This window comes from Struthio camelus, chromosome Z, assembly GCF_040807025.1.
Source record: "Struthio camelus isolate bStrCam1 chromosome Z, bStrCam1.hap1, whole genome shotgun sequence".
Lineage (NCBI taxonomy): Eukaryota > Metazoa > Chordata > Aves > Struthioniformes > Struthionidae > Struthio > Struthio camelus.
Window position 1 is genome coordinate 25,862,743 of NC_090982.1, and position 23,668 is coordinate 25,886,410.

Sequence of the window (23,668 nt, forward strand, 5' to 3'; positions counted from 1 at the left end):
AACATTCGGAAGGTCCCTACTACCTTTCCAAAGTACACTTTCTACTTCAGGCATTTATAGTATGCGTTTCAGGGTTGCAGTAAGCAGAAAGGAGAACTCCTTTACGTTTTGGGAGTTGTCCTTTATAAATCCGCACAAGCAAGACTGAAACATACCAAATACCTGGTAGATTTAATTAACTTTTAATTAGAAATATCCTGCCTGCCACAACAGCAAGTTTCCACTTCAAATCTTTCAGAAAAGAGGCAATGCAATGTATGGATTCTGTATACAGGTACGTTGCTTAAAACAGGGGATTATTTGGCATTTAGCTCCTGTGTAAAGTATGAAAAAAAGACATCGGGGTGAGGAAGCTCTGCTCATAACGGACCAACAGCAATGCTAGCTTCATTCTTCCATTAAAATGCTGCAGAAAGGGCTTAGATATGGGGGAGAAAATAATTAATCTCAAGGACTACATGTAATTTGCTGAGTCTGCAAAATATGAATACGTATTACATCAAGAGTTCTGATCAGCAGACAGTTCTCCAGTATAGCCGTCAACTCGTTATCGCATGGGCCAAACAGCAGTCTCATACCGGTAACTTTTAATGGACTTTGGTAAACTCTGACTTTAAACAGCACCTAAAAAACCCAGGTTGGTCTCAGCCTTCCTTTGCTCCTTCACATGGTTTTGTTATTAGCATTAGAGTTTTACACTTAGACTTCTGCACAACGTTAAGTAGCTGTGTGTCAGAAATATGACTTCTTCAATACATATGGAACCATGCATACTTATATATAGCAATAGTTCCCAAAGCTCTGACTCTGCAAAGAGACAGAAAAGCACAACACAAGCTGCAGCAGCCTCTTGCGCCACACTGTTACTCATAAGTTATCAAACTCTGGGGACCATTAGTCTAGGTGAATGAACTTTGAACAATAGCACAGGTACTATGTATGACTACTTCGGTCAAAATAGTGAAACATCTCTTTGCACTGAAGATGATGTAGCCAAAATTTTTTTCTGGATTTTGAGGTGCTTCTCTAAGGAAAAAAAGAAAATTAAGAGCCCTCTACTCACTCCTCTATGGATGCTTGTTATTGCTTTGAAATAAGTATATATTTAATGGCAATCAAATTTTCACATATAAAGGGGACAGTGCACACAAAAAGCCTACATGAAATGGCCACTAACCTCTTAAAGCTATTTGACAAGCAAAACCAAAACAAATGCTCCAAAAGCCAGTCTGACATTGAGCAAGGAGTTTTAAGGTCTTAATATGCTTACGAGTTGCTGAGGAACATTGATATTTATTAAGAATTAGAAAACAGTGGAAGATTTGAAGGCCAACACCAGAGAACAAACAAGTGTTATAAACTACAAATAGAAGACATGACTAAGCAGACACATTGTATTCTTTTTCATCTTGTCCATGGCTTTTCACATGCATCCAATGTACATGATACCAAGATGACAAGACGATCCAAAAAACAAGCAAGTAAACTTAACAATGATTGGACCTAGGATTCCAGTCAAGCTCTGTGAACCTTCTAAAATAAGCAACTGACTAACTTGAATGAAGCAGCTTTTACATACACTGGTATACTAGAATAACCTAATACAGTCATATCTTAGATCGAAAAAAAAAGACATTCTGCTAATATCAGTAATTTATGTAAATATTGTGAACCTCAGAATTATCTAGATAACAACCTGGAATGAAAAATCTTCAGAGAATTACTGACTGCCCTGAGACAAAGCATTGGAAACAATTATCCTGCAGCTTTACCTTATCTATGAAAGGCATCTTCACATAGGATTTTAATAAATAATGAATAATATTCAATAAATTAAAATTCAAAATTATACATAAGATAGAATGTTATTTGAGAAGCATAACTGCACACCTAAGAACTCACCCTGTGGACCCAGGTGTTAATACATACATATTTGCATAATTAGGAAGTTCAGAGAAGTAATGAGCATTCCTCCAGAAATTTTTCACCAAGTTCAGATTAGAAGTTATCTAAGGATTCTTATCAGTTTATGCAGCAGACGTTTTCTTCTGAAGGCAATCAGCTGCAGTCAGGGTTCCACACTTCTATATTATCTCTATCTTTAACCTGAATCAAGCAAAGCATATTGTCTGAACACAAAAAGACAGTTACCTAGCGTCATGCTTTTAAGACATGTGATATGCTTTCTATCCAATTACAAGCACAGGGAATTTTATGGACCTTAGGAAGACTGCTGTCCACGGGGCATAAGCTATTACAACTGACCCTCCAGACGTTAGAGGTAAGCATTTCAATATACAACATGCTGAAAGTCAAGGACATTACAGAAACATGAACTTCATTCAGCTGTCAAAGTTTTACAATTCTAGATAGTGCCATTAGCTCTCCATTGTCAAAAGTAAATTTATTAAAAGTAAAAATTACAGTTCTCCGTCCTTGCATAAGCTATGTTCAAATCAAATTTGCAGGAATACATTTGAAAATGTCTTAATTGTTGATGTTTAAATAGACCATAAATTAAATCTGCTGACACTACCTTATGTTCATATGAGAAGATGCAGTCCCTATTGCAAGAAGCAGTTTATTATGGAAAAAGAGATCAGTGCTTATTAAGAAGGACATCTGTTTGTAAACAAACAATGACTTTGGACTCCAGGTTAAATACATTGCCATACAACAGAGATTTTTAGGAGATGAAAAGTTTATTTAAAAACTGCCAACATTTAACAAAAACAATTTTATACTATTTTCCATTTTCTACAGAAATACAATAACTTACAGCTGTGCTTAGTACATTCTGTCACTAATACATATAAAAACAAGTCTGCTGATAAATAAGTGAAAAAATCCATTTACCAACCTCCACCACTAAAACTGTACCTGTAAATTTTGGAAGACATCTGCATAGAATGGTTAGGACTCAAGGGGTGTTTTTTTAAATAGATTTTGCACTATTAGGATATGTAAAAATATAATTAACATGCTATACAAAATATTTGAGATAAACAAGGTAAAATTCAGTGTGCACAACCAGAAAGCAATGTTAGGATGCCCTCCTATGTTTCTAACTAGACATGAGAGAGCTGAGCAGTTTATATGGTGGAATTTCAACCTCCCTTCAGAGCAAAGCTAGATTTATAACCATGTTCCAATGGAGAAGGATTAAAAGGAGTGGAAGAAATGAGCTAGTACTAGAAGACAAGAGATAATTCTAGAACATCTCAAATCAACATTAAGTAGCTGCATTTAAAAAAAAAAAATAGCTGTTACCTACTTATAAGCAATCATGAAATGACAGGATGACAAATGTGCAGTTTATTGTTGCACCATAAATGTTTATAGCACACTGAGAACAGTAAAACTTCAGTCGCTTGGTATTTATTAAGACTTCCTCCCTTTAAGGTTACATCAGTTATCACCTAAAAGTTCACCATCCCTCACTAAATAACTGGCATTAAGCTCAGTTATCAACCTACATTCACATCTTGATATGGAATACTTTCCATACTTCTCATGTTTTACCCTGGTTTGCACACATGTACATTGTACAAAATCTTTTCCATTAAAAGAAAAGTTTTCCTAGCTGCTCTATCTGGTAGTACCCATATTTCTCTCTAGCTGTCTTTTGAAACCTGCAACATCGCACAATCTTAACAGTCTCTTCTCAACAACAGTGCTAATGAATAAACACTACCCTAACAAGCTTTTTCCATGAAGCCACAAAATAAAACCATTCGCATAAGACAAAGAAGTCACTTACAATCCATCACACTAAATACGTCAAAGCTACCACATAGCGACTGATACCTTTTCTGCATTACGGCCTGATCCTGTTATCAGTGAAGTCACTGGCAATTCTGTCACTCATTTTAACAGAAGTAAAAATCAAGCACACAAAGTGGTAATAAACTAACGACCAGATCCCAGATCCTGCAAATTTTGTACACGGTCCCTGAAGTCCCTGAAGGATTTTTTTTTTTTTTTTTTTTTTTTACTTTCTCACACTAAGTTCTCTGCTTTAATGGACCCCAAAATTGTACCGACCCACTCACAGCTTCCTATAAATCCTTTCAACCCTCCATCCCAGCAGCCAGTAAGATAAAATGAAACAAGCCGTATTTCCCATATAACCAGAAAATGTCCCTGCTTTTGCATTTTGCATTTAAAATGATGAACAATATTTTCAATAATGCCCTGTGATTTCAGGTGCTCATTTTAAGACACTCAAAATGAACCATGTTGTCTAGGAGAAGAGAGGAAAAGTGCTAGCATTTTCCAATAAAATCGAGCCCTTCTGGGAGGGAATTCAAACTCGTAATTTAGAAACAGGACGCATTCAAGATGACTAGTGACTTCAGGAATCTTTTAATGTGATTTATTTTTATAAAAAAAAAAAAAAAACACATGAGAAAACCTTGAAAATAAGGAAGTACCAAAAAGACTATTTGATGTTTGCATATTCAAACATCACTTTCAGTCACCAGTTTGTGTCTTACATGCTTTCCTCTTCCTAGTCTCCTGAGGCACTACAGCACTTCATCCATTAATGTGCCTGCCTGTTTCTTCCTGGAGGCCTCTTGAAAGGTATCCTGCAAGTTGGACATTGACTGAATGCTTCGCAGTTCTCCCAGCTAAACTTGCAGGACCTCACAAACTCTTCCACTCTCTCAAACCCTCCATACAAGCACTAGGAGTAGGCAATGCCACTAATAATTTGGCTTGTGGACGAGCAGCATTTGCCCAAGGATCACGGAATGAAGGCAGACTAAGCTGCAGAGGGGAAGCAAGCAACCTACCTCTCTGCTTTCAGCAAACCCTGATATTGGTAGTGATCTAGACAGATTCAGAGACTTAAGATACATCTGCCACAGAAAAAAAAATGCTTCATAGATCACCAGTGTTATATAAAAATAGATACATATGGGAGATTTTCTCCTTTTACAGAACATTACATTGACAGAGTACTACCAGCCAGCCATCTGCATATACACACACTTATTGTAGGAGAATAAATACAGATCATTTATGCATACCTGCTCAGATAAGACCTCCTACTCATGACAAAAAATATTCTCTGAAATAAATTTATCCTATGACAAAGTAGTACCAGTGAAAGACAAACTTAATGCTTAATATTCAGTATGCTGTAGAACACCGGTCACTTATCCGACTACTTTCCAGTGTCTTACTGTTTCATCATCATTTTATTCTTTCTGCTATAAAACTTACCATTTATCTAATTTATCAGCACTAGAAATCTGCATAAAATTCTCAATGGTCACATCTGTCTATCTGAGAATTTTTCACAAAATGCAAAATATTATTATGGTTAAAAAAGCTGTTTTTTCCTAATACAAAAGATGCAAGAATTAAATATTTTTTCCTGTATCTTGATAAAATAAACATTCTGCCCTATATGGAATAGTACTCTGATGGACATGATGGTGTTACAGAATTAGTGTTTGATGGCTCACATAAATACCGTAGTGCTGACCTTCACTATTATGGCTCTCAGTGCTACTTGAAATCATTCAAGACCTCTACTATTTTCTATTACATGAAATTAAAGAAGAAAGTTCCCTAGCATGCTTTTACAAGATGATTACCCAGTTTTAAATGTAGACAATTCAGAAAGAAAGAACTGGAAAAAATGGGAATGATCATAGTAGATATACATGTATTTTGCCGTGTAAAAACAAGTTCTGGTACCTTACGTCACTTACGTGATTTTTCAGTAACCGGCAATACCATAATCTGTATGCTAAAAAGCATTCATCTGCTCATTCATCACAGCCACATAGAGAACGTGACTGTATTACTGATGCACCAGTTTTATAACTTTGTTCACAATGAATGTACAAGAAGATGTCTTCCAAGAAAATCTCTTTGTTTTACCATAATTATATTCTATTTGGAAAGTGTCATATGAACAAAATATGCTTGTTGGCTATAGGTTCTTTTTCCTTCTCCTCCCATCACTATCTACATGTAAGACTAACAGCAGTTTCCAGATGGTATGGATAAGGATGCTTAATAAACTAGACTTCAGCTAGGAATTCTGCTCTTTGGAATATTTGTTTTATGCATAAACATATGCTGGCTATCAACAACTAAAAGCTTCTGTAATTCTAGCAATCAAGACTTTAAAAAAAAAAAAAAAAGCTAAGATACATTATGAATCAACATGGATACAAAACCAAAAAAATCCTGTAGCTTTACAACATATGACCTTCTGAGTTACCAAATGTCCTACTGAATGCCACTAGGGAAATTTCAGATGATACCCAGCAATAGTCAGGAACTTTCCGCCAGACTGCAACAGTAATTAACGATACAGAATAAACTATGTGTAGACATGATGAGTACTGGTGGCAGATAAGATGGAAAGTCTAAAGCAGATAACTAGGTACAGTATTAGCTAGTGGCTAGATATAAAACACTATTTTATTAAAAAAAAATCTTAAAAGCCAGTTATTATATGTTTCATTTTTTTATTTTTTAAGATCAATTACTATAAACTCTAAAAACGTACCCTAATTCACTATGATAGTCTATGCCCTGAGAAGTAACATTACACACTATGTAAAAGCCACTAGGAAGTGTCAGGTTTACAATATTCCAAAAGCATAAACTGACTACAAAGAATTTCTTGGAAGCACATATTTCCTCAGTCTTTCAGCAATACGTTGCTTTTTCAGAGGAAAAGCCTACTGAAAGTTAATGCAAATTATAGTTTTCCCAACTTTAACCACTACTTGAAGATTTTCCTTTATTTTTTCTTGTTTGAACTCTTCTGGGCAAACTAGATGGCTTCACAGATAAAGCTCTTGCTTTTCACCTCTGAAAGAGGATCTAGACCTAACATGAGGTACCAAAAAATTGAGCCTGATGAACTCCACTTAAGGACATTAATCAGAGCATTTTTTGGGAGGTAGTCGGAGTTATCTGAATTTTAAATGAGGCCACCTCTCCAACACTTTGCTACATTCTTCTTTGCTGGTTGGAAGAACAGACATGAAGTTTGGAAGGAAACATGCCTCTGCATACATCGGGGAAAAAAAGAAGGAAAATTATCTTGGACAAGGACACTGGCCTTCCTGTGAAACTAACTTGAATGTTAGGTGCATTTAAGAATAGGTGATTTTCCCCTCTCTCTCCCCAGTAAATTCTAAGCGTAAAGAACTCTCATCATCACGAGAGAACAGGACAAACACTATTTAGAATTAACATCTACCTTCCACTTCACTGCTTTTTTCAAAGTCTCTGTAGAAGATGCAGCCCAATAGCCTTTTTTCCCCATCCACTCCAAGTGCGAATATTCCCTTTCTACTAAATCCAAAAAGCTGAGGATCATTCTTCTTATGCAGAAGGCAAAGCAAAACTAAGGAAAAATCCTTGTCCAAAAACTCAATCAAGCCTCTGCAGACTCCCTGCTTAAACTACTCTGTGGTAGTTACATTGTGTTCATTGCATTATACATTATTTTGAAACTGCTTGCTTGCTCAGCTGTCTATAAAGACAAGCCTTTCCAAGACCCTTTGCTTCTGTCCAGCATTATTATACAGTACTGCTCTAAAACTTCACTAATTATCTACTTAGAGTAAACAAGGTCACTCCTGTCCATCAAATCTAGCTGCACATTCTGATTAGGTAGCACTAACACTAAATTTGAAATGCCTGAAACGTCGATTGCAAAACAGAATCTAAACTTTCTCACTATATTAACACTTCGCTTATTTCTCTTAAAACAAGTTCTATATAAGGTAATTAATCAATCAGTATAAACTGATACTTTTCCGCATATTTAAACAACACAAGGATGTTGACAGTATAAAAAATGTGTAAGAAGTCAACAAAACACTTTTAATATGCAAGCATGAACAGATTAACAAATATTAATCACAGCAAATACAGGGATGGGTTCCAATACTAACTTTACACTGCCTTGTTATTGTAGCTATTTTTAATGCTGCACATGTTGCTCCAGTGGCTGTAACATCCAAGACGATAACCCAAATCCCAATGCAGTAATAGTTCCCAATGCACGTAACAGCACAGAATTTAACACATTAAAAATGTGATCCTTCTGTTCTTATTTCAGTAGTTTCAAGTTAAATAAAAGATTTCGAGGAACAAATGTATTTCTAGCAACACGAAATCGCTCAAAGACTAATCCACGGAACAAAAATTTTGAATTAATTTAAATGGCACATATTACAGCAAAAGCTAAAATCTGTAAAGATGCTGAACTTTTTGCAAAGATGTAGGTTTAGAGATGTACAAAGTTCGAGGTTCCTTCAGATATAAAGCAAAGAAGGACAGCCTTCTACTCTACAGCTTCAGTAGGATGTTTCCTCCATAAGAACGCTCACTGACTAAGTTAAAATACTCTGCTCTCTAAAGCACAAAATGACTAACACACATTACTTAACACTATGGAGCTGTTCTCAGTAACCTTTATGTATGTTAACTGCCAATGCCCTGAAGCTGACTTTTTTAAACTGCTACTTAAGTAATTTAAGAAAAAAAAAGTCACCAAATGAAGCTCTGAACAAACACTGAACGGTTAAACAGATTATATTACAAAGCTCAGCTATATTACAGAGCTCATGTTTCAAGGATATCATACAGTCATGAGCTTAGAATTAATTGGAAATGTATCTTCAGCCTTGTCATATAAGGGGCCTCACATAAGAGGCTTGACAGCTTTGAGAAATTTGGCTACATATTTTCTTCTGTAGTACCTTTTATACTTTCGGGATGAAAAAATTAAAGTTCTCTGTCAACAGTTTACCAAGTACATTTCTTTCAAAATGGCAAACATAACCTGCTGCAACCAGTTTCATTTTTTTCTTTTTAATGTTTAGTTTCCTGTGTGGCAACCTGGGGCTTCAACCACTTCTTAAATGTAACTATTCTCACTGGATAAAAAAAAGGAGAATGTTTCCATCAGATGTAGGTTTCAAAACCTACACTTTGGAGTCATACTACACCCAGTGTTTTGTAAATGTAATAAATTATTAGCATCATCTCTACTCAGAATTATCAGAATTTTTTCCAGGTATGAAAACATAATGCAACTCTATTCAGCTAAGTAGGATCAAATCATGTATTCACACAAACATGCATAACCCCTACCGACAATCAATAGGAGCTGCACACATCTATTTCAGGGCAGCAGTTTTACCTTAAGTGTTTATGATGGAAGGATTGTCAAATTTGACAGCACAGTATTTCCATGATACAGTTCTAAGAAAGCCAATTAAAACTCCAGATTATAGTCTAGAAAAAAAATATACAATGGATTTCAAGTTAGATTCTGTCCTAACTCTTGCAAGTTCCTCTAAAAATCTCAGTCACTCCAGCGCAAGGAAAAAGAGAGCATTTCTTCCCTTCCGCAATTCAAGTACATTTCTTGTCCTGCCTCCACTTCCCAGGCTGCTTCTTCCTCTAATACTTTTCTGATGAACGGGTAAGTTTTGCAAAGGTTAATGGACAAAACAACTAAGTTACTAAGTAAGCTATGACCAAGAACATGATCCACAACAAAGAACACCAGAGGACTTCACGCTTTCCAGGTACGCACTAGTCATTAATTGGATATCTTTACTTAAATTGACACACGCTATTACAATTGTTTTAATATGTCTTTTGTACACAGAAAACACCCTGCCATCTAGTACGGATGAAAGTCCTTGCTCAAGGTAAGCTCCAGTTCGTACCTGAACCTACCCATTTTTCAAAGGTCAGAGAGACAACGCCATATAACCTAACAATACTCTCATTCCATTCCGACATCTCCTTTCCACATGATTACATTATTCTGTAATTAAAAACAATCAATGAAGAAAGTATTCCAGGGCATCTGCAAACACACAGCCATGTATATCCCCAGCTACACAGAGGCAAGTACGGATCCTCACACAGGCAAAGCTTTGCCCTGAAGATGCTCGAGTCTTACCTAGAAACTATAAACATCAGAGTGTACATTTAGAAATGTCTCTGTTAGCTATTCTGTGGCTGAAATGAGTTTATGAATATACTAAGACCAGAGGTAGTCCATTTTCATTTTGAAATGGAAAGAATAGCTCCTATCCATGCAACCATTTAGAATTGCTGTAATTCCACATGCTTCAAGCACCTTTCTTCTTTTCAAGTGGTAACTTTTTGAGTGGGCTACCTGTTTGTTTCTCCCTCCTTGTTGCTCTCTGCCCAACAGAAACAACAGCTTGAAACTTATCATCATCAAGAGGCACTTTGGGCAAGAGAAACATACAGCCATTTTGGCAAAGGCTTTAGCTTGAATATCTAATCCCCTCGGCAAGTAGTCTCTGTTTTGAACAGAGGTAATGAAGCCATTGCACAAACTTCTACAGCTGCGCAATATTTCTACACTGGGTCTTTGGATTAGCACAATTTCATTAGTGTAAAAGTCCCTTAAATAGGTAAGTTCTAAGGAAATTATAAAATAATCCATTCATGTTTAATTCCATTGGAATAGAAATTTGCACATCAGATTCCCTTAACATTTACACAGTTATGTAAACGGAGGTGTAAAGTTGGAGAAGAAGTGCTGAAATAAGGGTCAAAAAAAAAAAAAAAACCCAAACCCACCCAAAACAACCAAACAAACAAAAAAAACCCCAACAACAGCAAAACTCCAAAAAACTGAAGCCCTGAAAAAGGAAAAAAGGGAAGAGAGCTCCCTCCTGCCTTTTTTAAAACTGCATAGTTTCAATGACCAATCAACAGAATTACTTTTTGCCCCATCATCTATTGGACTTGCACAGTCTTGGTTCATGTACAACTTTTAAATATGTGATTTAGTAGGCTGAAATTCTGTAGTGTACACAATACATTCAGAAATATGTATCAAGTGTCATTAACTCTGGATTGTTGAGGTAAAATAAATAAATAAATACCGAGTACGAAATGAACATAAAGACGTCTGTTCAAAGAAAAATGTTTCCAATATAGTTCTGGCTGTGAATGTGTGTGCACGCATGTAACAAGGGAGAAAATTAGTTCATTTTCCTGCATGTGCTTTTAAGAATTTTAACTTCATAGACTTTCATATCAAACCTCTGTGACAACTAACAAGCAAAAAAAAAAATCCAAATTACAATAATAGAAAGCATGACTCCAATACTGTTAATGGAAACTGGAAGAAGAAACATTGCAGTCTGGTCTTCTACGAAAGATTATTAATACAAAAGTAATAGCCCTCACTGAATAAAGCCTGAACCCAATAAGCTTTTGTAAGATACCAGCAGATCTACTACAGTGAAGAACAACAACCTGGAAACAGGTTAAGCTGATGCTGACAGATGCTCCTATTTCTTTTGCAGACACTCCACCTGTTTCAAAAACATTTCAGACTTTTTTTCTTTAAGCCAAATTATTCAGAGTCCATCTTAATACAGAAGTTAAAAAATAGAAGAGAAGTATAATAGGAAGCTGCCACAAGTTGAAAGAGGGTGACTTTTTAAAAGGATTAAAGAATAGCAAACTGCATATGCCTAGTAACATGGTATGCCAGCTCTTTAATAAATAAAGTGACAGACATCTACTCTGAATACGAACTGTAGCACTGACCATTAAAAGAGTGAGAACCACATGGTTAGCTAACACTTGCAAACAAGACATGCATTTGTGTCTGAAAAGAGAATATTGCACTAAAAGAAGAACCCTGCAGGCTTTGAACTTTTCCTTCACTGACCTAAAAAAGTAACTAACCATTTTCTATATGCAGTAGCAAATCTGATTTGTTCCACGTCTCTACAGGTTGATAAAACTTTGTCAATGAACCTGTACTCCATTTCTGGGCCAAGAGAGTCCTGCACAGGGGCACGCTTCAGACGTTTTGTTTCTTGGGTATAACCTTGCTTGCTGCTGCATTCATTCAAACCATCAACATCCATAGCTTGTGCCAAGTGACTGGTCGCAGGACTGGGTTGTGAATTATTCAAAGTTTCTTCACTGCTGTCCCCAGATGACAATACCATATTTAGAAGAGGAATTTTGTTGCTTAGGTGGTGCTGAAGGTAGAACACACGCCTCCTTCAGAGGGGAAAAAAAAGGAAGAAAAAAAAGTCACATACTGAAAATAATCCACTGCTGTTGCTGAACATATTTACATTACATTTCAGTTTGCCACCCACCAAATTTCCCCCCACACACAGTAAACCCCAGCTTATTGAAAGTGGATAGAGAGTATGCCAACTTCAAGTTTAACAAAGGGAAATGAATCCTGGCACTTCTCTATGTCTATCTCAGTGGTGGTATCAGAGGTATCAGCAGTATCAGAGTGCCTATCTCATCCAACCAGTAGTATCTCAAACACCTTTTAAGGAACTGTAAAATTTACTCCTTTCCCTTCCAAATAAACATCACTGCATAAAATCTGCTACCACAGCTCACATTCTACACCATGCACTGCGTTACTTTATGCAGGGGTGAAGATAAGCTGCACAGGCAATGGAGAGGGACACATGCTGTTGCTGTTTGTGTTACATTGGTTCCAAAGCTGAACAAGAAGATACCTTCTCTATCTCCGGAACAGAGCTTAATATAGGAACTTCAAAAACATTATGCATCATGTACAGACTCCTGCTATCTCAGTGCACTTGTAACCCCATTGTGTGTCTGATCTCATTGTTTTAATCTCTGACTGAAAGCTGTATCAAAAAGTACAGATGTTCCGGCACCAGAAGTCCTCAGTGCAGCCCCTCTGTTCAGCCTAGACAACACTTGTCAGAGAAACAGAGATTTAACTGGGAAAAGCAACTGTTGCATGTATATAATAGCTATTCTCCCTCAAAGTGTCTTTATTTAAAAGACAGTGGAAACGTGATCCTGTAAATGACTAGTCCTGAATTTTAAGAAACAGAACAGATTTTGTACTTGGAAAAGGTACCAAACCACCTCATGCAACATACATCTTGTATAGCAGCTTTGGCTACTGTATCGGCACACATCCACTCTGTCCAGTTATGTTTTGTCACTATGCTTTCAGAGTGAGCCAGGCCTCTCCTAGGTAACAAAATACTGCACACTGCACTGAGAGAGAGAGAGAGGATCAAACACAAAAGTATTTTATATATTCATTCATTTTGGTCGAATGAATACACTTTGACAATGCTGCTGTCACCCAGTCAGGCAATACAGCGGTTTTCTGCAGTTGATCCATCTTTTGTCCATCTTTTGCCCTTTTAAAAATTAAACATGAGGAGGTTGATTAACAGTAAGGATGTCTCTGGCACCAACTGCCCTCTAGAGGGACACGTAGAGCTTATGCTTACAAGGTGCTTAAGCCCAATCAAACTTGCCATTCAATAGTTCTGGAAAAGGTTCAAGAGAAAAATCAAAGGCTCAGGACGTGTTCGTTTAGAAGTCTTTTACTGAGCAATACCTTTTAAGTTCAGAACTTCTCTGGAAACATTAGCCAAGAACGATCCAATAATCAGAACAATACTCTGTTGATCAAGTCCTCTTACCTATGACACCACAAAGTTTCATGACCTGGGTAAGTATCAATCAAATCAGTGCAGAGTTCTAATTCTTCCTCTAAACGACGGGGGAGATCCGTGCTCTGTTCTTCTGCACAGGCAGCCTCTGCCCCTTCACTTTCCTCCTTCTTTTGAAGGCTAGGGTTTTGCTCTTTTACCATTTGTTTTTGTATCAGTATATCATTGTCAGGCACAGTTCTGCCTATCAAGGACTTCAGTAAGAACTGCCGGTAATGAAATCCACTATGGTCTGAAACATGCGTGGACACCCAATATTTAGTGGAAGAAAGTTCATCAAGAAGAAGCTGAAACAAAAAATAGCAACAGTTATAAATATAGTATACCAGAGGAATTTATCAATACTTTTCTAGACTGACATTATCTGTCCTTTGGAGTTTCTCAGAACTTACAGTCACTGTGATGCTTTTAGAACAAACACGTTTTAGAAAAATGAAATAACCCATCATCCTTTTCCACTGTGTCCTGACAGATACCTACCTAGGCATCCCTGAATAAAGCACTTATATTTCTCCAAACCCTGAAAAGGTAGCAGTCTCAGAAAATTTCCCATACGATCAAGAAAAAAATACTTACGAGAAGGAAGAGGTACTGGTTTAAAATCTCAAAGTGGCTAGGAATAAAGATTCTTTCGAGAGAGGCAGAAGGTACACCAAACTACATGGAAGATATCAGGTAAAGCATTTTAAGTTTTGCCTAGTGAATGACGTGTGTGAGAGGGCAGGGGTTGTTAAAAAAAATATTAAGAGATTTAAAGTAACTTATACTTTCATTTTCCAGGAAAGAATTTAAACTTCTAACATTGTGTTTTCAGTCCTAGAACTTGTGGAATACAAGATTGTATGTCTGGAACTACATTGCTTGACTTAAAATAGCTAAGGGGTAAACTCCCAGAAAGGCTTTCAAATGAACTGTGAAGAATTCACGCAGTGTTAGGTGCAGCTGCATTTATAATGTATCTTCGTTCTAAATTTTTCAATTTTCAGAATAACAACAATTTATTTCCAGGAAGATACACAAGTCTGGCTACTGGACAAAGCCTATTTTACTTTACTTTCTCTTACAAAGCCTATTTTACTTTACTTTCTCTTACTAGAGCTAATGGATGTACTATTTAAAGGACCTAACCTCTTTCCTGATATTGATCCTCCTCCTCAGCGAAGAGTTGAAGACTGTACCCTTTTTGTTTACTTCTAGGGACTCTGGATATAACCTTACTGGCATATTCTCCATTTTCATCACTTTTTCTAAGCTCCTTCACTTAATAGGTTTGATTCATACAAAGAACATTTCATAGGTAGAAGTACTTCTTTTCTTCTCCTGAGCACAAAAGAGAGCCTCCTGGAAATAAAATCATGGATATGCACAAGGCTATCTATATACTTCTTTCTCTGCATATCCATGCTAAAAGGTATTAGAGCGAATGCAAACAGTATAAATAGCATCTTCTACCTGAAAAACTCAGCCAGCTTTCTTTGTCTCGGCAAGAGAGAAAATTAAAATTAAGCACAGCACAGTCTTAATTTTACAAAGCAGCAAACTGATGCTCACTATCAAATAAGACACCACATACGGTCTCTTAAGGAAGCCAAAAATCTCCATTTTCAGTCCTGCACTTTAAACCATGTGACCAGCTTCTCTCTTCCCAACAGATCTGAAGTTAGAATCTTAAATTACTGAATACCACTATTTTAAGATTCTACTAAAAACAACATAAGGCTCAACGGGTATATGAGAAAAATCAAACAAGCCTTTATTCAGCTGGAATTGATGCTGAACACATAACGTGCAATTTAGATCCTGGAATTATCCGATACATGTAACTGACATGTTTTAAGCTACAAAGTTAAACTGCAGCATTGTGATTTTAATTACCTGTATAAAACAGAGTAAAGGATTCCCAGCAGCATCCCTTATCTGAACTAGAACACCTTTAGAAATGCACGATAGAAGACTTCCATCAAATCTCTTGAGATCTATTATTAAAACAAAAAGGCTCTCCCTCTAGGGACCTCAGAGATTCAGTAACAGTGAAAGATGCTTTGAAGAACTGAAGGTTAAAAAAAAAAAAAAAAAAGCCAACTAATGGCTGACTTCCATTTAAAATGCCATTTTTGGAGTGTGTGTGGGGGGGAAGTTAAACCAACATAGTTATCACCATTTCAACACCAAACACAGCAACTCCTTTGTTATTTCTCCATGAATCAAAGAGGAAATAACATGAAAACATCTCCCTCTCCATTACCGATAACTCTCCCAAGGACCCTCTTTATATTAAGTGGCAAACAGAGTATAACAGAATTCGTATCCTACTGGAAAGCGCACTAAGCATGTGCCAACTTTCTCCCTCAAACCTCTGGATTTCCATTCCCTCTTATATCCTCCTTCCCTCTCTCCCTTTCTTTTTTAATATGGTAACCACCATGAACTGTAGCCTAAAACTTCCTCCTCAGTCTGGGACAATGGGGAAATGAAAAGGGAGTCCAGTCGGGGAAAAACGTTCACAAGAATAATGAGATAAATAGGCCAGCCTCCTCTCACATAAAAATCAGTCATTCCAGCAAAAGTAAAGGCCTTACTAGGAACGACTACAGGAAAAAACTTACTTTATATCTTATGGCAAACTTAGGTGTTCTGGGTAGCTCACAAGATGAGGTGTTGCCTTAGTTTGAAATAGATAATAAAACTTATCTTAGACTACTTCCATCTAAAAAAACCTTTTTTTACATTCTTGCTGAAGTATACCCTGTTTTGTCACTGACCAGTTTCTCCAACCTGTCAAGAGGGGCTTGAACTTTCAGAGACTACATTGATACTACTCTCTTAATTCTGGTTCTCCAAGCACCCACAGGTTAGTATGCTCTTCCAGACCATGTTTCCCCTATTAGCTAAAGGCACTGTCATGTGAGACAATGTAAAAACTTAAAAGGAGAAAAAACTGGACTTCAGTTATGAAGCACATACTCAAATAACAGGAGGAGTAGGTTGATTTGGAGTAATTCATTCTTGACAAACACAAATTAAATATTAAGACTACTCAAAAACTATGTAAAACTGCTAATATGGTTCAAATAATGCAGGAAAAAACAAGTTGAGAAATAAGACAGAACACTTTTTACTATATAGTGTAAGAGTTAGGAAACATTTGCATTTTCTAAGAAAAATCTTCACACGAGGCCAAACTTTCTCCTCCTGTTATTTCACATATTTTTGCTAGAGGAAGAGTCCCACCTGATTTGAACTGAGCTGCAAACTGTTTTAGTTCCAGAACTACTAGGATTACAAAACCAAAGGTACAAAACCCCTCAAGCAACCTCCAGAAATCAACTAAAAAGCAAAAAGCTTGCCTTTAAAGCAATCTGACAGTTTTATAATTGATAAACCTGTTTTGAGAAGTTTCAATAACAATACTACATATGCATTATTTTGGGGGGCATCTATTTTGTTGTACACTTATAATAAACAATGCCTAAAAAAAGAAAAAAAAGACTATAAGCAAAGTCTGCATGCTAGCAAACACAGACTTAAATAATACAAGGTCCTCTAATTTGAGGCAAACTTCGAAGAACTAAAAGGTTGAAGAATCGGGGTAATTGTTTTACCAACTGAATTTTTTCATCACAGGTCTAGTTTTTCATCTCAAGGACATTTACAGTTATTTTCAGATATTCAGACACACAACTGGCTGATGACCCAAAATGAGACATTACGGAAGAAGAAATCCTATTTTTGTGAAAACTTGTTGTGTTTTTTTTTCCTGCTTTCCTTAATTTTTTTTTTCTTTCCCATATCAAATCTGGCAAATACTCACCTTCTAATTCTGTCTTTTAAAGTTCCCTAGAAAAAAATAGTATCTTAAAATTATCAACAAAATTTTCATCTTTGATGTTCTACACTGTTTCCTAGCTTTCCTGCATCCCAAGCAAATATTACAAGGTTATCTGAGGAGATGCACCAGTTGTCATGGAAGAATGTGGAATCAACATGGAGGATCTTCCCAATGGGTTAAACACACTGTTCCACGAGCAGCGGCACAAACGAAATACTGCCAAAGGCAGTTGGATGAAAACAGACAGTACAATCACTTCCTTGGCAACTAAGCTAAAAAGGACATCAGTAGGGGAACTGGGACAGCTGCCAAGGCAGACAGACTTGGGAGTGATCTAACAAATTTAAAACATTTCCTTCACAGCCGTGCTTGGGACTTGTCATCACATAAAGCATTCACATTTGCCAATGAATAAAACTACCAGATAAATTCTGACTCTGAGAAGAGTTACTTCTATCAAGTCACAATTCTTCCCATTCATTTAAAATATTAAAGAACAGCAGATGCCAAGAGCACTCAAGGTGCTGTCCTCGCCTTCAAACTACTTTCAACTAAAAGATAAAACAATTGAATTTTAATTAATCGTGCTAACATTTTTTCTGTCACCTTTTTTTCCTTTTTAATAGAGCTATCAAATATTAATGTGAAAGTCCCCATTTCATACAAATAGATCTCTGACCCCTGATTTCTAACCTCTGATCTAGCTCAGTCCTCTAATTCTTCTGAATTTTTCATAATTACCTTTTCACACAAACTTACTTTGTCGATGGGATGCAATTCTGGGCTGTCTCTGTCAGAGTTGGGAACATACTTTCCATTTACAACTTAACTCATAGCGTTATTTTTAATGTTTGTCAGGTAACAATTAACAGAAAACAGTGAATTTACCTAACAGCTTAGAAACTGCAATATTATAAAACTGCCTTTGTAATTTTAGATCATGTCACACCAATTAATTCTATTTGCAATGGGCGTCTGAATGTTTCAGACACTATCGTGTGACTTGAAATTTTTCCCAAAGCCTAAGACACTCCTGCTGAAGCTGAAATAGCCTATTTGATCAGCACTCAGTATAAGCTCTGCCAAAAGATGCTTTTGGAGCTGAAGAAACCAGTAACAAACACAATTACAATTTCTCTAAAATTCCTACAGTTTTTTCTTAACATTCAATATTCTGACACCATAAAGAAGCAGAATAAAGGTAGGACAACAAGAAATCACATTACATTATGCAAATAGTATTGGTCACATATTGTCTTTTTATTCTATTAGGAACTTCAAGTTTAGCACTAGAGACTTAATGTTCAGTTGTACATTCTTTGTTTCGGCTCCCAGAGTCCTATCTACCATCTACCAATTCATTACGATAAGTACCAACAGCTGGACAGAAGCTACATTGGCAAGAAAAATCCAAAATATCACTAACTGATACAGTATTTCACCTACCCTTTTTAAAATTCCTATCCATCTGTGCTGAGTTAAAATGATACTCTCCTTCCATATCATAGATCTGTTTGGGAAACCATTTTTTTAAACAAAAACTTAAAACGTCATTCATTATTATATTATACCTTGACAGTCAGCTTTCCCAAGTGCTGCAAAACCCAGATGCGATGGGACCAGGCATTGTAGTTGCTTGGATATCTCCCAGCAGCTTCAGAGCAGACATCCATTTCCTCCTGCACTAGTCGGTGAATTCTCTCCACAGGTGCTGCTCCCAAGTTTCCTTTAGTCACAAGAGTGGGCAAGGAGTTTTCCTGAATTAGTTGTTGCAGCACCCATCGTCTGGTTAAAGGGTGTACAGCGTCAATGATGTGAGCGGAATTTTAAGAAAAAAAAGTTTTTTCATTTATATTGATCAAGCAAGCTTTACTGAGATTTCCTTTATTTGAGCTAAGCTGCAACTAGAAGCTGAACAAAAAGGAAGTAAACATAACCATCTGAGCTATTCCTATATTGAAAGCTATCGCTTTACAATCACATTCCACAGTAGTCTACACTTCTAGCTGTATTTCTGTTTGTTCACTCAAAGTTGTCACAGCTACTTACAGCATACTAAAAGAAAAGGAAATAGCATATTTAGGAAAAACACTGCTAGAACTGGCTGCATGAGATTTCTGACAGGTGCCCCTCTTTCAGAAACTTCTGTAGCACTGAAATGAAGTTTAAAAAAAATAGTCAGAAAAAGTAGTTCAATAAAAATATTTAACTGCACATCGTGTATAGTTTTTCAGTACTGCTCACAGCAAGCAAAATTAGCTCCTGTACATGAACAACAGAAAGAAAGTGCAACAAAACCGAAGATTTTAAGGGTTATGGGCATTAACGGAACAAATATTTTTACACTGAATTGTACACATTTGATCTGAAGTCACTGAGACAAACAGTGATTCCTATATGGCTTTTTATTTTGGATTATTTTTAGCTGAATTTTTAAATGAGAACTGTACTTTGAGAGGTGCCTTCAATACTGCAGAAAGTGTATATCTCCAAACTCATTACAAAACTATAAAGGACTGCAGCCATTAAGACTTTCATGCAGTAGCATATGTTAAGAAAACAGCCACAGGACCACAAGGAATGCTCTGGAAAGCTGAACATTCTTTGGACTGTGATATGTTTTTTTTTCCATTTTGTACTGGCTCACAGCACTTTCAAGAGCAGCTAACAGCTACTTCTAGAAAGATGGCAACCTTTAGAAAAAAAATGTCGACATTAAGATTAATTAAATTTAAAACATTTTTGGTACTCCATCTGCTTTGTCTCTTTTTTGAAAAGATGTATAATACTACTGTTTGTTAGCATTATTATATATTTTATTTATAGAGTATTTTTATTACAGTTATTATAAGCAAGATTTAAACTACTGGAAGACAATAGTGAGTATAATTTACAAGGATGTAATTTTTAAATTGACTGGGAGTCTCAGCAGAAATACAAAGCAGTGGATTAAACCTGCATTCATACACTAGACTCCTATATAACAGTCACTTGAACAGTTTTGGCTGATAGACAGCCAAACAAATCATGCTCTTTGACTGCTATATGACTTTACTTTCTGAAATGAAGTGTAGTAATTTTGCAAACTTAATTTTTGCCCTTTAAACATGTCTTTGATCCTAACTTGACCACTTAGTATTTTTGGACTTCAATCAGCAGATATGCAAGAAATGGGAAATTCTAAGAACATTTAAGCAGGAAATCTAAACGAGCAGAAAGTCATTCTTTGAAAAAAGGATAAATATTATTTCATTAATATTGATTTCTTGGTAAAATCATATACTAAAAGAGACAATGAAAGATTATTTTAATCCTAAAATTACTTGTTTCTTAAAACAAGGGTTTTTTTTTAAATAAACAAGGAATTTGGATAAATGAAAAATACAGCAGTATGTGAAAAAATACAGACTTCACAGTCTCCAGTTATGACAAAAAATATAGCATCAAGTCTGAGCTACTTTCTAGACTTTTTAGGAGAAAAAAGAAAGTCAAGAAGAGGAGAAAAGCAAGTGAAGCACTATCTCAGAAGATCTACATCTTCAAAAAATCTATATCTTTGGTACCTACTGAATATCATTGTCTTATTTCAGAGGTTTTAAAGAGATTTTTTGCTCTAATAAACTTGGAGAAAAGAAATGTCTGATTTTTCTTCCACAGTATACATGTTCCTGTCACTATTACTTAAGGTAAAACATGCTTGAAAAATCTCTTGCTCAGGCAAAATACATCTGAGAGGTTCAGCTCCTGGAATTATAGTGAATGAAAAAAGGATTACTTGACGACAATTGTGCAATGAGTAGACATACTGACCATATATGCACAGGATCTATACGAAACTTCCAAAAAGTTATGAAATGAGTTACAAAATGCAAGGCAAAATGCATATGGCAAACTTTGTGACAGATCTTTTGACAGCGATAGTGAGTGTGTATGCCATGAATAAGAAAAGAGTTTTCAATACCTTTTATTGAACTCAATTGCTCCATTCAACTTTTTTTGCAGTTCTGTCTGCAATTTGGTAGCACATGGTGACAAAAAATACTACATAGACCACTACAATCATGCAGAAAGAAACATCTTGCATATCTTGTTTTCTAACATGCACTGCTAATCATGTTCAGGACAACCAAATCTGAACCAAACATTTGTAAAATCCATTCTCAAATCCACTTTTGTATTTTGATCAAATATGAGAAAGAATAGCTAATTCCCATGGGAGAAAAATATTCTTATTTTAAGATTGTATGGAACTTACAGACAGAAATTTGCACTATTTCTAAGATGTAAAGATATATTGAGAACTTACAATTCTTATTCATTTCATAAGAATGTATTGTTCATCAAAATATACCCATAGCACCAGGAGTTACATGCTGCAATAAGTTTTCTAATGTTAGCTACCATGCAGGTAGGGCTAACCCATGGCAAACGGTAAGATTGTTTTCCTTCATTATTTCTACATGCTCTTTTTGCTCCCTACAGTGCAGCCAGGCAGTGCAAATAAGTTGGAGAGGATGAAAAGCAGTTGGAGAACAATAAAATAAAAAGTTAAGATGGCAAAAATTTATTAACTTTGTTGCTGTACCAACACTACTAAGACAGAAATTAATAGAAATTATGTGGTGCTTATGAGGTAAATAAAACTTAGTAATATACAATGTATTACATTTATGTTAAAATTCAGAATTTTTGTCCATGCACACATAAAGAAGAGTTCACCAATAACTCCTACTTCCAAAAATTTGCATGCTATCAGTAAGACTGAAACTTTACTTTATCCTTAGTAAAGCCCGAATCTCTTAATGGGGTATCTACTTTATGGCTGTTTTAACACAAAGCACACAAAATGTAAACATTGTGAACTGCTTTCTAATGTATTGCATTTAAATCTCCAGTCTAAAAGAAGGATGCAATATCTTGTTAAGATATACATAAAAAGAAAGCATATACCAAGAATTTTTATTACAAAGTAGAACAATGTATCTATACTTTACTCATTTGTCCTCCAGGTATTTTATATACATTTAATCACAACTGACACAGCCTCTTGCATTTGAGCAATAATGGAGTTATCTTTTCAAAAAACGTGCTTTGTTATTTTAATGATTACTAACAGTGACTTAAAGACATTGCATAAGTTAGACATGACAAAAATAAATTCACCAAGGCAAAAAGTCCATAATGGAATCGAAAAGAGCCCAACTTCAGTTACAGACATTGTCTTACAGTTTCTTGTCTTTCTGGAATGCCTGTAAGTAAGCAATATGGTACTAAATTGGTGGGGAAAAAACAACAATGCTCAAATAGTGTTATTTGAATCAGAATTCTCAAATTGAGAACTTTAGGTTCTGCAAGAAACGATAAACCTGTAGGAAAAGTAAACCTCCCCTCCAAAGTTGTTTTAAAAACATGCAATATGAAAAGGTGTAAATGATTTTAAGTCTAAAATATAGGGGAGTGTCTTCAAACGCCAAAACATTCAATTTTATGACTAGATCAAAGAATCTGCTATATTTCTAGATGTTCCTCATCTATCACTCTCCTTAACAGAAGGAAAACTGGGAAAAAGGTTTAAATCTTAGGAGATAATACAAGGTAACAGAAACAAACCTATGAATCCACGTTTCTGGGCTCTTTGGAAACTTGGTTAACGCCAGTTTTCCAAGATGCAGATCTTTAAGTGGATTTAAAGTGCCAGACAGTATTAATTCTTTCCTACAAAAGACAAAATAAGTTTGTATAAATAAAAGATGTAACCTGAAAACAAAAGACAAATCCCACTTACATATAGAATGGCATTTCCTTTGTAGTGTAATATAACTTCACTGTCAAACCACAAGACTTTAAAAAGCCATCAGTGGATTAACCTATTCCATTCCACTATATCAAGCACACCCTATTTAACCAGGCCCCAAAAAAATAAACTCAAATAAAGGAAAGGTATCTTTACCTGAACATACACAACCTTTTTGTTCCCAAACCTAACAAAAAAGCATCAGGAGAGTCAACTATAGTTGAGTATGTGTATTATCTGCATATTCTAAAAGCACCTCAATAACACAAGCTATCTTTTTGGGGGTAAACAATCTGAATAGAGGATGGCATATGTGACTAAATATTACTTGAAAGGAAGCCCTTAGGTCACACTGTACACCTGAAACACAGTCATTCTTCCATGCAGCCTCTTCCTTCCTCCCTCCCTTTTTTTCCTTCCACATACAGTTTTAAAGTATGGTATCAAGGATCCTTTAAATTTAGAGGAAGAGGAAATATGTTTAAAGCACGTAGAATGTTTTAAACTTTACCAGAAAGG

General features: G+C 35.9%; 1 protein-coding gene across 1 annotated transcript in view; it reads right to left on the reverse strand.

Annotated features, from left to right (window-relative positions):
* Positions 1 to 4,374: 4,374 nt before the first annotated feature.
* Positions 4,375 to 23,668, reverse strand: part of PTAR1 (protein prenyltransferase alpha subunit repeat containing 1) — a 40,691-nt gene continuing 21,397 nt past the window's right edge. The window contains exons 4-7 of the mRNA XM_068927166.1: positions 22,966 to 23,070; positions 18,927 to 19,140; positions 13,497 to 13,813; positions 4,375 to 12,060 (exon numbers count right to left, since the gene is read on the reverse strand). Of these exons, the coding sequence (XP_068783267.1) occupies positions 11,712 to 12,060; positions 13,497 to 13,813; positions 18,927 to 19,140; positions 22,966 to 23,070 (985 nt within the window). The 3' untranslated portion in view covers positions 4,375 to 11,711. The remainder of the gene's footprint in view (positions 12,061 to 13,496; positions 13,814 to 18,926; positions 19,141 to 22,965; positions 23,071 to 23,668) is intronic.